The sequence below is a fragment of the Cupressus sempervirens genome, chromosome 3, assembly GCF_028749045.1.
Source record: "Cupressus sempervirens isolate cs-2001-9-10 chromosome 3, ASM2874904v1, whole genome shotgun sequence".
NCBI classification, from domain to species: domain Eukaryota; kingdom Viridiplantae; phylum Streptophyta; class Pinopsida; order Cupressales; family Cupressaceae; genus Cupressus; species Cupressus sempervirens.
The window spans coordinates 515,944,256-515,957,917 of record NC_143120.1 but is presented as its reverse complement, the minus strand read 5'-3'; the positions used below and the strand labels follow the sequence as shown (position 1 = coordinate 515,957,917).

Here is a 13,662-nt window from a genome sequence, read left to right as displayed (position 1 = left end):
ATAAATGCATTAACCTAAGTAAGCTTAAGTAAATAGAATAAATAATAAATAAATAAATAATTATTTACTCTAGCATTTTGAAGGGTATTGAGTTCTTGTTGAGGAACAAAAGAAGAGCAATTCTTTTGATGGGAGGCAATTAGAAGCATGTTAGGAAGGAAACAGAGGAGGCAATTGTAAAATTCATGACTATAGTGCCAAAGGTAAGTGCATAATCCAAACTTGAGAGCCTAATGTATTCAGAAGCAAACACAACATCCAGTGACGAGGGAGAAGAAAAAGAGTAACAATAGGCACTCTCACCACCGCACATTGTTATGGGTACTAAATCCATGCAAGTGGACAATACACACATAACTATAGATGCAAAGGAGAACCCTTTTGCACGTTATGGATCAAATATTGTTGGCAATATCAACAATATTGCAACTTACACCAGCTCATATGAAGATGAAGAAGAGTAGAAGAAGAAACAAGTTGATAAAGAGATGAAACAAGAAGAGAAGAAGAAAGAAACATAGAGGAAAGCAGGGGTAAAGAGGTTAGAGGAAGAAAAGAAAAAGAAAGAGGAGACAAAGAGGAGAAGAGAAAGAAAGAAGAGGAAGAAGAGATGAAGAAAGAAGACGAGGAAATGAAGAAGAAAGATGAAAAAGATGCAAGGAAAGAAGCTAAGAAATTGGAAGAAGAGAAGAAGAAAGTCGAATTGAAAGTAATTACACCTACTCCTACAATAACTCCAAGTGTAGCAATAACAATATCAATACCACGAGATGATGATGATGATCCAAAGGGATTAATGAGCTCACTAAGTAAATTGTTTGAGAAGAACAAATCTGTAAAGTCTTTGGAAAAGACTCTTACTGAAGTTCTGGACAGAATGCAGAAGACAATCAACAAAACTGTAGCTAATTTAGACTTGTAGGTAAAGGCAAAAGAGTTGGTGAAGATATTTGATGAAGATTTCACAACTTTAGCAGAAGTAGCTTCAACACAAGCATAGATAAAACATGATGCAACACTCTTTGACATAGTGTGCACCAATGTGAGAAATGACTTGAAGGCACTTGATGAAAGCATCAAAGAATTGAGGAAATATGTTGATGAAGGGAAGAAGTTGTATGGACAATGCACACTATCATACAAGTTCCTGATTAACTTTGAGAGTCAAATAAAGGGTAAGTTGAGTGATCTAAAACACTCATTGTGAAATTACAACTCCTAGAGACCAACATTGAAGATTGTGGAATAGAAGTGGAGAAGCTCCACGGTGTAATTGAATGCTGGGAATTTGACAAGGAGAAGGAAATAAAAAGATTCTCTAGTCTTAGAGATTTTTTTTCACCAAAGACAAGCACTTTGCAGAGGTAACTGGAGGAATGTCTTGCAGCTAAAACTTTCAATGACAAGTTTGCATATATTGACTTGAGCGTAGTTGAAGTGACATACTATGCACTATGCACATTAATCAGTATTTTTGATTTAGTGAAGGAAGACTGGAAGAAAGAAGTGAATAGGCTAAAATTTGTTTATGCAGATTGTTTTTCCAGAATGACAAGTGATCAGCAACAGGCTACACAATTTTTGACACCTTTGCCATTTATGTCAAAGGGGGAGTAGTATGTAAAGGAAAATTTTATGTATGTTCTAAGGAAATTATGTATTATATATGTAAAGGGGGTGGGGAGGGGGCATGCACACTTATGTACTTATGTATCAATGTAAAGCAGTGATAAGAAATGTAATGATCCATCAAAATATGAATAAAATTGTTATGTTTTGAAGGCAATTTGTATAGTTACTTTTATTTATTTTTGTTATGTATGGCATCATTTTGGGACTTAGCCAATTTTTCCAAATGTTGCCATCAATGCCAAAGGGGGAGATTGTTGGCAATATGGTCAGATAGATGTTTTAAGAGTTGTCATTTATGGTAACATATATTCAACATTTCATTTATGCATTTAGAGATAGAAAATTGTCTAAGTGTTAGATAGTTTGTAGTAACACAAAAAACATATGTGATGTGTATGGATGACTCATTGAGAATTAGCTTATGCATAGTTGAGGAAAGTTCTATGGTAGTGTCATGATGACTTATACCAGTGCGTAGGTGTTTACGGACAATACAATACAAGATATGATTGAAATACCAATACATGTGTTAAACAATGCAGAACAAAGTATAGCAGAGAACCAGATTGTACAGCTTTAGGAATTATTTTGGTGACAAAATAATTACTAAGTCATGATGAGTTGACTATGTGGATTAAGTTATTTTATATTTTGCCAAGCGTGTGAATGCATGAAGGCTGGCCAAGTAGTGAATTAGGAATTTGTGAGGTATAAGTGAAGATCTTATCTTGTAAAGATAAGTGAGCGACATATGTATGATCTATGGGACATTTGTGATTGATGTGAGGTCAATGAGACGATATGCGAACTACATCTGATGTATGATCAAAGTAAGTGCAAAATATAACATACATAAAGTATTGTATGTATATCTATTCCTGTGAAGAACTAAATTGTATAATTGCATGTTAGAGTAGTGGGCTCTTCTTGCATACTTTGTATTTGATCTACCAACTTCTAATAGGGTTGAAGCAATTCTTAACAGGGTTGAGGCTTCTAACAAGACTTAGTCCTCTAACAAGGACTCGAGACACTATATGTACTTCAAAGACTCTTAACATAGTCAATATCCTTAACAAGATCATTTGTTCATTGAATCATCTCGTGGGTATCATCCCCACTAGGGCTTTCCTTTGGCTAGAGTTTCCCTGGTTAACAAATAATAGTGTTATGAGCTCTCTATGTGTATGGTTATATTTACTGTTCAACATTGTTAGTTTATTTTCATATGCAAGTTATAATGTAATTAACAATATTCAGTTTTGGGCAAAAGTTTGTAGAATAATGATTCACCTCCCTTCTCAATATTATCTATTTCTAACATAAATGACTTGACATTTCAATTTGAAATTGTATAAGGATAAATGATTTGTGACAAAATTTACAAATTAAAAAACATCAAACTATTAATTGTGTCCACTTCTAATTCTAAATACATTTTGTGATATTGCTGTCAAGATTCAAGTGTGTAGTTTTTTTTTTAAAGCAAACTCATTGACCCATATTTCATGAATACTAGTTTAGAAAACCCATCTCCTCTTTATCATCTAAATATACACCCAAACTCTATAAATTTGATCATTTGTTTTATAACCAACTTTACAAAAAGGAACTCATATCCAACACATTTAATTGTAATTGTCTAGCATTATTTATTAGCTTAGATTTTCGGAAGAGCGATTTTATTCACTTACAACGTTTATTAAATATTTATTGAAAGCAAGGTCAAAGGAAGCTCATTTCTTTATACATTAAAGTTGAGGGCGAGAACAATATTAAACTATTTTAAATTATTTAAGGAAACTTTTGCTTGTGGCAGTGGGTGGAAGTGCGCCCAGCTAGCAATGAACCGAGATGGACTGAGAATGAGATTAGTAGTTAGTAGTCCTCTTTTGAAGATAGGGAAGGTAAGTATCTTTTACTTTCTCCTTTCAACTCCTCTCCACTGTGGAAAGGGTTTTAGCTCCCTCCCTTTTTTCTTTCCACCTCGCCCTCTCTGCCGACAATGGCCTCCCGTTTATGACTTTCAGCAGGCTCCCCAGGCCGAATCCACCTAAAGAGGACTGGAATTCATCAGAAAATGGTCTCTGTAGCTAAGATGGATCCTTTGAATGTTTTCTTCAGGACGACGCAATTAAAGGGCGTGCCGCCGTTGGAATTGGAGGGTCCTTTTCGGTAAGTAGGATTTCTTAATTTGGTGTTTTATGGCATTGGACGCGCTGCTTTGAAATTCAAAGCTTGAACGCAGATGATCAGAGTTTTTCAAAGTTGGGGATTTGCTGGCATTTTTGCAGTGCCCGCGCGGATTGAGTTGACATTCCACGAATACGCTTATCTGAGTTCAAGTGCCATTGCAGCGTCTTCAATCCCAAGAAAAACTAAGGCCTCGCCTTGAGTTAGGCTGTCCCCAATTTAACACTATTAGTACGGCGCCCTGATGTACATTTCTAAGTAAAAGCTATCCGATTTATTGGTACTTTAAAGTTTGGTATGGTGTAACATACGTTGGTCTTTTGCCCCTGTTGATGCATATATCAGCAACGGTAGCTTTGTGGTTGGATATTGTGTTTAGCACATCAGGCATGCGAGTCTTTTCTTTTCTGGAACTTTAATCTATCTTGTTTTGTTAAAACCTTGAATTTTTTATCCCGCCAGAATAAATTGCTTGTTCTTAAATTTGGAATTTTTAGACTCTGATGATCACGGCATTTTCGTATCGTTCCATTTACTTTTCAAAAATGTATTTTGAACTGAAGTGTAATTTGGTACTTTTGGTTTCCCAGGGAGTGTTGAATTTGAAACCACTGACAAGTTTTCAGCTTGATGGTTGAGATTGTTTTGTACACGTTTTTGAATGTGTAGCTGGGGATTGTGTATCAGTTGACTCCGTAAATTAAAATCCAGAGTGTTATGCCCCCGTTGTGCATTTCTAGAGCATTTTCGCTCTGGGTTTGGCATTGTGGGGATAGAAGCTGGCTCCCAATTTTAGAGCCGGAGTTAGTGGGGTTGGTACAATTCTCGGTATGTTTAAACAAATATTTGGCAGGCTTCCTCGCAAGCCATCGAAGTCTTCTGAAAACAATGAAGTGGGAAGTACTGCCCCAGGAGGAAATGGAGGTTATATATCAACTGGAGCCCTTGGAGGGAGTGTTGCCCCAAGTGGTATTTCAAACAATGGAAGGGGATGGTCGCCTACAGCCCAAGCAGGAAACGTTGACGCAACTGTCCAGCGCAATAACAGTCCATCAACATGGGCCAATTCATCAGTACCGTCTTCCTCGATTCAGTCAAAGAAATTGCCTTCCGCTACCTCTCCCATAGTTGTAAATCAGAATACAGTTCCCTATGAGTCATTGCCGTCTTTCAGAGACGTTCCAAGTTCCGAGAAGCAAAATTTGTTTATAAAAAAGTTAAATATTTGCCGTGTTGTATTTGACTTCACCGACCCCACCAAAAATATCAAGGAAAAAGATATTAAACGGCAGACGTTGCTTGAACTTGTCGACTACTTAACATCTGGCAGTGGCAAATTTACTGAGCCTATGATGCAGGAAATCACAAAGATGGTTGCTGTGAATTTGTTCAGAACACTACCGCCCTCTTCTCGGGAAGGCAAAGTGCTAGAAGTTTTTGATCAAGAAGAAGAAGAGCTAGCGATGGAGCCAGCTTGGTCACACCTGCAAATAGTTTATGAACTCTTCCTGAGATTTATTGCATCTTCGGAGACAGATGCAAAGTTGGCAAAGAGGTATATTGATCATTCCTTTGTATTGAAGTTACTGGATCTCTTTGACTCTGAAGACCCAAGGGAGAGGGAATACTTGAAAACAATATTGCACCGCATATATGGGAAGTTCATGGTACACAGACCTTTCATAAGGAAAGCTATCAATAATATCTTTTACCGGTTTGTATTTGAGACTGAAAGATATAGTGGAATAGCTGAACTTCTGGAGATCCTAGGTAGCATAATCAATGGTTTTGCATTACCGTTGAAGGAGGAACACAAACTTTTTCTTGTACGGGTGTTGATTCCACTGCATAAACCTAAGTGTGTGTCAATGTACCATCAGCAGCTATCCTATTGCATCACACAATTTGTCGAGAAAGATTTTAAGCTGGCAGACACAGTCATCAGAGGGTTATTGAAATACTGGCCTGTTACAAACAGTCAAAAGGAGGTTATGTTCCTGGGAGAATTGGAAGAAATTTTGGAGGCTACTCAAGAAGCTGAATTTCAGCGGTGTATGGTACCTTTGTTTCGGCAAATTAGCCGTTGTTTGAGCAGTTTGCACTTCCAGGTAAGAATTGTCTCAGTTTTGGAACTAATGCATTACATGTTCTTGGCATCCTAAAGCACTAAACAAGTTGGTGATTGCTTTGCATGTAGATCTAGTGGGTGTGTATATATTTTGTATTGATGTAAATCTTTTAACTTTGAAGTTATGCTAGATCAAATGGAAGGGTATACATGCATTTGTAATATTTGATGTCAAAATCCTATTTTCAAGTATTGTCAATTTATCATTCATTTTCCAAACAAATTAAATTTGATATGGTGTAACGGATGGGATATTATCTAATTAAATTTGTTTTATGATCACAGATTGGATTTAGGGACATTTAGGCAATTTTATGACTGTTTGTATGTTGAAGAATACAACTTTGGCTATTATAATTATTCTCATTTTTTATATTACGGTTTTATACTCTTTGCAAAAGTGAATTTCTGCAAATTGTGGTATTCTTATGAGTATTGGACCTTTTATATGTGATCTCTGTTTGATTTATTTGTTCACTGATTACAGCATATTAGTTCTTACATTTGTGAAGATTGCTCTGTGAGCTTATATTTCTAAGATTCATATACATGATTTCTTTAAATGCATTTGGTGTTGCAAATGTTGGCACAATGTAGAAGTTAGGCAACATACAATTGGACAAAGTCAATGCTTTGTTGATTGTTATGTAAAAGAAGTTCTTGGTAACTTATACCTTATTTATAGATTCAAGCTTTTGAAATGTAGCTGGAATAAAACACACAGTGGGCAATCTTATCAAGACAATGAATCATCAACAATGTCAACATTAGTTAATCTGGTGAAGACTAATCAGTTTAGTTAAGTTGAAATCACTGAAACTTTGAATTTGTATTCTATGATCCTAATTTATAAGGTCCATGTATGTTTACAAAATAGGAGAGTTGCTACAGATACCAAATTTACACACTTAGATATGATTATATTATGTTTAAACTGGTCAAAATTTTAGCATTTGCATTTGTGGTTCTAATTTCTTGTCATTCCTAGTCTGAAGCAGAACAACAATTGTAGATGATATATGTTATGTCACATGTAATCATGAAATTGCAACCACCTCTTGGCTTTTTAAGGAAATGTACTGCGGAGAAATGCCTTACGAAAATTGCAAGTGGTATTTTGTTCTTGTTTTCCATTTACATCAGACAAGTCAAGTGTTTTTATTAGAATAATCTTTAATGCTCACTCTTGTAGCTTATTGTAAATATTAGAATGTTTCTAATATTTAGGTGTAGTCTAGAATAGAATGTTTCTATTCTATTCGATTCTCCTTTTGTATATATTGATCGTTTTGATCTTTGTTTAATATCAAGTATTCTGCCATTTACGTTTGTAACATGGTATCAGAGCCAATTACTTGAATTTTTTTCGAAATTATTTGCTAAGATTTTTCCATATTATTTCTGATTCTGAGTTTTCACAAACAACCCGGCTAGGGTTTCTGTTCGGAGTATCACGACTCGGTTTCTACAAATCGTGGTTGAATGCTCTTTGAAAACGTGGGTTTTTGGCATCCGATTTTTGAAAACCACGGGTTTGTTGTGGTGTCTGTTTTTTCTTTGAAAAACGCGGCTTTTGATTTGACAAATCGCGACCTACAACCCACGGCGTTTTCCCAGTATCTGGCATTTGTTTGTACCTCTGCTTGGTTAAAGACGACTGCGCTTTTTTCTAGCATATCAATTTTGGCTGCCGGATTGGCGCCGTTTTTGGGAGATCCGTGGCTCAGTTACAGACAACTCTAGTTTTTAAAACTCACGATTCTTTTTGACTCACAGCTCTGTGTTACAAAATGCCTGCTCCTGCCATCGTTTGGAGTTCAAACTCAGTGTTTTTGCGTCGTCTCAGCTGAAGTCGTGATCTGGGAAATAGATCTGGGTTTTCAAATTGACATTTTCTATTGTCTTTGACTTTCCAAGCCGCCGACTGAGTTTTGGCTTCAAAACCTTAATTTTCAGGTGGCTGAATTTTTTTTTGATCACATATTCTTGGTGGGTTTATCGAGATCTCAAATGGGTCTTCATCAAATTTTTGTGGGTGCCTTGTTTTTTGTGCTTCAATTTTCAATCAGCAGATTTAGATTCCGACAACATTTTATTTCTGGGTTTTTTGAGCTCTTTTCTGGGTACTTCTCCAATTTTTTTGGGTCTTTCATTTTTTCACCTCGAAGTTTGTGCCATTTGAGCATCTGTATCAGCAACATCAGAAGTCAGACTCAATTAAACAACAAGCCCATGCTGCCCAACACTCAGAGCAGAAAGAATCTATCTTCCATGCTTTTATGGCTAGCATACTTGCAAGTCATGTGAAATCTTATGCCTGGTACATCGATTCTGGTGCCTCCCGACATTTCACTCATAGGTGTGATTGGTTTGTTGAATTCACTCCCTATTTTGACTCAGTAATCTTTGGAGGCGACGAAGAATACAATATTGTTGGCAAGAGAAATATTCAGATTCAGTTTGGAGGAAGAAAACTCATGTTCCTAAATGTATGTTACGTTTCTGGCATGAAACATAATCTTCTATCTGTTAGTCAGATTATGAAGCACTCTCCTCAGTTGGATGTCGTTTTCAGTGGAAATAAGTGTTCGATTATTGATCATGCTTCTCGCACTACCCTTGCTGTCGGTCTTGAGGATCATGGTATTTATAGGCTTGTAGATTCAGGCGATTCCCTTGAGTATGCTTTCATTGCCGAATCATCCGCTCTCAATAGTCTCTGGCATCAGCGATACGATCATCTGAACATTTAGTATCTAGCACAACTTGCTCGGGATAATTTAGTCCATGGCCTACCTAATATTCAGACCCAGAACCATCGCATTTGCGGAGCTTGTTAAGCAGGGAAGCAACGTAGGACACCATTTAAGAATGGTGAATCATGGCGGGCATCTAGAGTGCTCCAGTTGTCCATGCTGATGTATGTGGTCTTATGAATACTCCTTCTATTATTGGGAACAGGTATTTTTTACTCTTTGTGGATGATTTTAGTCGCAAAATGTGGGTATATTTTCTTAAGCAAAAATCAGATGCTTTTCCTATATTTCAGCAGTTTAAAGCTCTAGTAGAAAAAGAATTTGGTTCCTCCATTCGTACTCTTAGGACCGATAATGGGGGGGAATTCTGTTCTTCTGCTTTCTCTGCCTTCTGTACTATTCATGGCATTAGACGTCAGTTCACCACACCTCACACCCCTCAGCAAAACGGTGTTGTAAAGCGTCGAAACTGTACCACCACAGAAATGGCTAGGCTATGCTAGAACATAGAAATGTTCCCAGAAAATATTGGGCAGAAGTACTATCCACAATTGTCTACCTCCTTAACCGGTCACCCACCCTTGCAGTTAATCATAAGACTCCTGAGGAAGCCTGGTGTGGTCGCAAACCTAAGATCAACCATTTGAAAGTTTTTGGCTCTCTGGCATATGTATGGATTCCTGATGCCAAACACACTAAGTTGGATTCCAAAAGCCAAAAACTTATGTTTACAGGATATAGTCACACACATAAGGCCTACTGACTGATTGATGTAAATACCGATCATTTAATCTTCAGTTGCGATGTTGTGTTTGATGAGGAACTCGGACCATTTCCGCTCTCTGACTACCCACCGCATTTCGAGATTCAGTCTTCAGCAATCTCTGACTTGGGTTCTTCTATTTTATATGAGTCATCTGATGCTACTGATACACCACCTTAGCCACTTCTAGATAATACAGCTCCTGCTCCTGCCCCTCATCCAGCTATTCTGACTGCATCTGATATTGGCTCCTCGACTCTTCGACCAAAATGGTGGGCTCAAACGATTAGTGATCTTTGTCCTAATGAACTCATTGAGGGTAGAACCTCCAGAAATAAGAGCATTCAGCACAACACAGTTAATATAGCTCTTATGGCCAACATCTACAGTATCCCTGAGCCCCAGACATATGCAGAGGCCAAAGGAATTCCAGAATGGGAACAAGCAATGGATGCTGAGCTTCAAAGTCTTCAAAAGAACCACACCTGGGTTCTTTCAGATCTCCCTCCTGGGAAGAAACCCATTAGCTGTAAATGGGTCTATAAGGTCAAGTACCATGCAGATGGTACCTTGGACAAATACAAAGCCGGACTTGTTGCTCAAGGATTCATCCAACGCGAAGGCATTGACTATGAGGAGACATTTGCTCCGATAGCCAAGATGAGCATTATTCGCATTCGTCTTGCCATTGCAGCTCAGTATGGTTGGAAAGTTCATCAAATGGATGTGAAGAGTGCCTTTCTCAATGGTGAATTACAGGAAGGAGTCTACATGACGCAGCCCTTAGGTTTTAAGGTTGCCGGTTCAGAACCAAAAGTATGTAGACTCCAGAAGGCCATCTATGGTCTTAAACAGGCTCCTAGGGCTTGGTACATAAAGATTGATTAGTACTTGGTTAATCAAGGATTTCAGCGCAGCCTGTCAGATAGTAATCTGTATATTAAACACTCTGGTAATGATATTCTTTTGATTGTTGTCTATGTGGATGATCTGATCATTACTGGGAGTTCAAGACATTTGATTTCAGATATCAAACAGGATCTATGCAGAACTTTTGATATGACCGATTTTGGATTGCTTCATTATTGTTTAGGTATTGAGGTTTGGCAAACTGACAACAATATTTTTTTGTCTCAGTCCAAGTATGCTAGAAATTTGCTTGACAGGTTTCGAATGCAAGATTGCAAACCTGCCTCCACTCCTATGGAGACTGGTCTGAAATTGTCTGCACAATCTGATTCTCCTCCTGTAGATGAAACACTCTTCAGGCAGCTAGTAGGTAGTCTCATCTACCCCACTACTACTAGATCTGATCTTAGTTTCGCAGTTAGCTACATCTCATGGTTCATGACGAACCCCAAGACTGATCATTGGATTGCAACAAAACGTGTGTTACGCTATGTACATGGTACTTCAGATTATAGTCTTCTTTACACAAGGAGTTTTACTCCTCAGCTCAGTGGATTCACCAATTCCGATTGGGCCAGCTCAGTTGATGACAGGAAATCTACATCTGGTTATGTGTTCAGAATCGGATCTACAGCAGTTACCTGGACCAGTAAGAAGCAACAGGCACATGGATTCTCCTCTACAGAAGTAGAATATAGAGGAGCTGTCAAGGTAGCTTGTGAAGCAGTTTGGCTCCGTCAGATGCTTGCAGATATGCATATTTCTCAAGCAGGTCCAACTTCTTTGTTTATAGACAATCAGGCAGTACTCAAACTTGCCAAAAACCTAGTGTTTCATGAACGAACCAAGCACATCAAGCTTCATTGCCATTATATCCGACAGTTAGTAGAAGATGGATCTATTCAGTTACTTTATGTCCCTACCTTATTTGAGCAATCAGCAGATATTTTCACAAAACCCCTTGGTCCTGAGAAGTTTGTTAAATTTAGGGGATCTATTGGTGTAGTAAATAGATTGAGCATTAAGGGGGGGTATTAGAATAATCTTTAATGCTCACTCTTGTAGCTTATTGTAAATATTAGAATGTTTCTAATATTTAGGTGTAGTCTAGAATAGAATGTTTCTATTCTATTCGATTCTCCTTTTGTATATATTGATCGTTTTGATCTCTATTTAATATCAAGTATTCTGCCATTTACGTTTGTAACATTTTACATACATACAATGTCTTTGGGTTCTTATAGATTTCTGGTGGTTCCTCTGTTGCATTTGTTGTGCAATGTTGGTATCTGGTTATATTTTGTTGTAATTCAAATGAGACACAGTCAGATTATCCTATGCTTGTTGTGCGACTTTATAATTGGTTTATTATGAGTGTGTGAAGCTTATATTTATATTTTGTTCTATTGTGTTCAATGCTTCCTTTAGTTGGTGTGACAATTTGCAACCAGCATGAGCCAACACTGCTTAGGGAGAATATAATACACTTGCTTCCATTAAAGACATGATTGCTTGACTTGAAAACATAAAATAAATGAGGGCTTTTGCACACCTTGGAGGCAGATTGCATCTGCATATCAAGAAAATGATGGCAAACACTGCTCTAGAATAATAATTGTATTTGTATGAGAAATAGCTAAGGTTAGCTGTTTTTAAAATTAGAACGAAGTGATTAATCTTGTACTGAAAATAAATCCTTAAACTTATCAACAAGAAGAAAATTAAATACTTAATCTATGATCTTAATCTATCAAGGAGTTTATTCTGATTAACTTAATTTAACTATTATTTTCCAAAGAAAAAAGATATTAAATTTATTATTATTTACAGTAATCTTTAAAAAATCAAATAATATTTTAATATTTTAAATTTTTTTTGATCGGTAAACAGCCAAAGCCTAGATTAATTATTATTATTTGTTGGAATTAATTATTATTTAATATGTTAAGTGAAGGTAGATTCTAATGCAAGACCTCCCACATGAGAGGCTCACAAGTTATCGTTGCATTGTAGGCGTTTGCCTAATATATAAATTTTTTTATTAACATCTTAATAAATATTTTATTTAAAAACACATTTTAAAAATTCATTTTTAATAGAATTAAAAATAATGTAAAACCACCTGACGATAGAAGCACATCGGACAATATTTCTAAGTTAAATGCTTCAAATTTTTTCATGGAATATCATAACCAAACGATAGAACTTAAAAGAAACTTAAACAATGAAAATATAATTGCCACGTAGACGAAATCGTTGTTTTAGCCAAACACAGGGTTTTCATTTATAATTAAAACCAATGTGAAAGTGCCCGACGAAAATATTTTTTTCAGGAAGATCAATGCATTTGTTTGAAGGCAAATGAGTACAAGTGCCGGAAGATTTTATTTTTCCAGAAAGTTAAATGCTTTTTTGAAAGGCGAGTTTGTCAGCGAATTTGTTTGAATTTTTTTTTACCCTTGAATATTCGATGGATTTCAAACTTCATGTTTGATGTTCGCCAAACCTTGTGACTTAGACTACAACAATCAAAATCTTATTTGAGTATGTCTTGAAGTATAAAGTGTTGTTTGCCCATCCTTTCTTGAATCCTCGATTGATTAGATATTTATCTAATCTGACATACTAGGTTCTAGGTGCGTGCTTCAATCCATATAGTGCCTTCTTCAACATGCATACTGCATCAGAATCTTTTTCTGAGTTGAATCCTTTCCATTGCTTAATGTACACTTCCCCGTTCAACTCTTCATTTAGGGATGCAAACACGACATCCATCTTGTAAACTTTGAAACTTTTGAATGCAACAAATGCCAAGAACATCCTAATAGCCCCCATCTAAGCAATAGGAGTATAGGTCTCATCAAAGTCAATTCCTTCAATCTGGGAATAACCTTTGCATGCCAGTTTTGTCTTATTTCTTATCATCTTTGCATTTTCATCTGGCTTGTGCTTGTACACCCACTTTGTACCTATCACATTGTTGTCTGTCAGTCTAGGCACAAGTTCCCTAGTCCTATTCTTTTCAATTTGATTAAGTTCTTCCTTCATTGCACTAATCCAACTCTAATCATTACAAGCTTTTGCCATAGATTTAGGTTCATTCTCTTATAGTAAGTAAAACAAAGCTTGTTCTTGCGCTGCTTTACTCCTAGTAACTACTCCTCTCATCTTATCTCCAATAATCTGATTTTCAGAATGATGTCTCTATACACACCTTGGTGTCTTGCTTGTAGATGTAGATGTAGGTGTTGGCTTTGCCTTTTATTCTTCTTGTACCCCTC

At 36.7% G+C, this 13,662-nt stretch overlaps 1 protein-coding gene across 2 annotated transcripts in view; it reads left to right on the top strand.

Annotated features, from left to right (window-relative positions):
- Positions 1-3,454: 3,454 nt before the first annotated feature.
- Positions 3,455-13,662, top strand: part of LOC149567438 (serine/threonine protein phosphatase 2A 59 kDa regulatory subunit B' gamma isoform-like) — an 82,020-nt gene continuing 71,812 nt past the window's right edge. Inside the window, exons 1-3 of one of the 2 annotated variants that reach the window (XM_089820628.1) lie at positions 3,455-3,807; positions 3,927-4,212; positions 4,416-5,933. In XM_089820628.1, coding sequence (XP_089676754.1) covers positions 4,656-5,933 — 1,278 coding nt within the window. In that variant the 5' untranslated portion in view covers positions 3,455-3,807; positions 3,927-4,212; positions 4,416-4,655. The remainder of the gene's footprint in view (positions 3,808-3,926; positions 4,213-4,415; positions 5,934-13,662) is intronic. The other variant, XM_089820629.1, reaches the window with a different exon arrangement.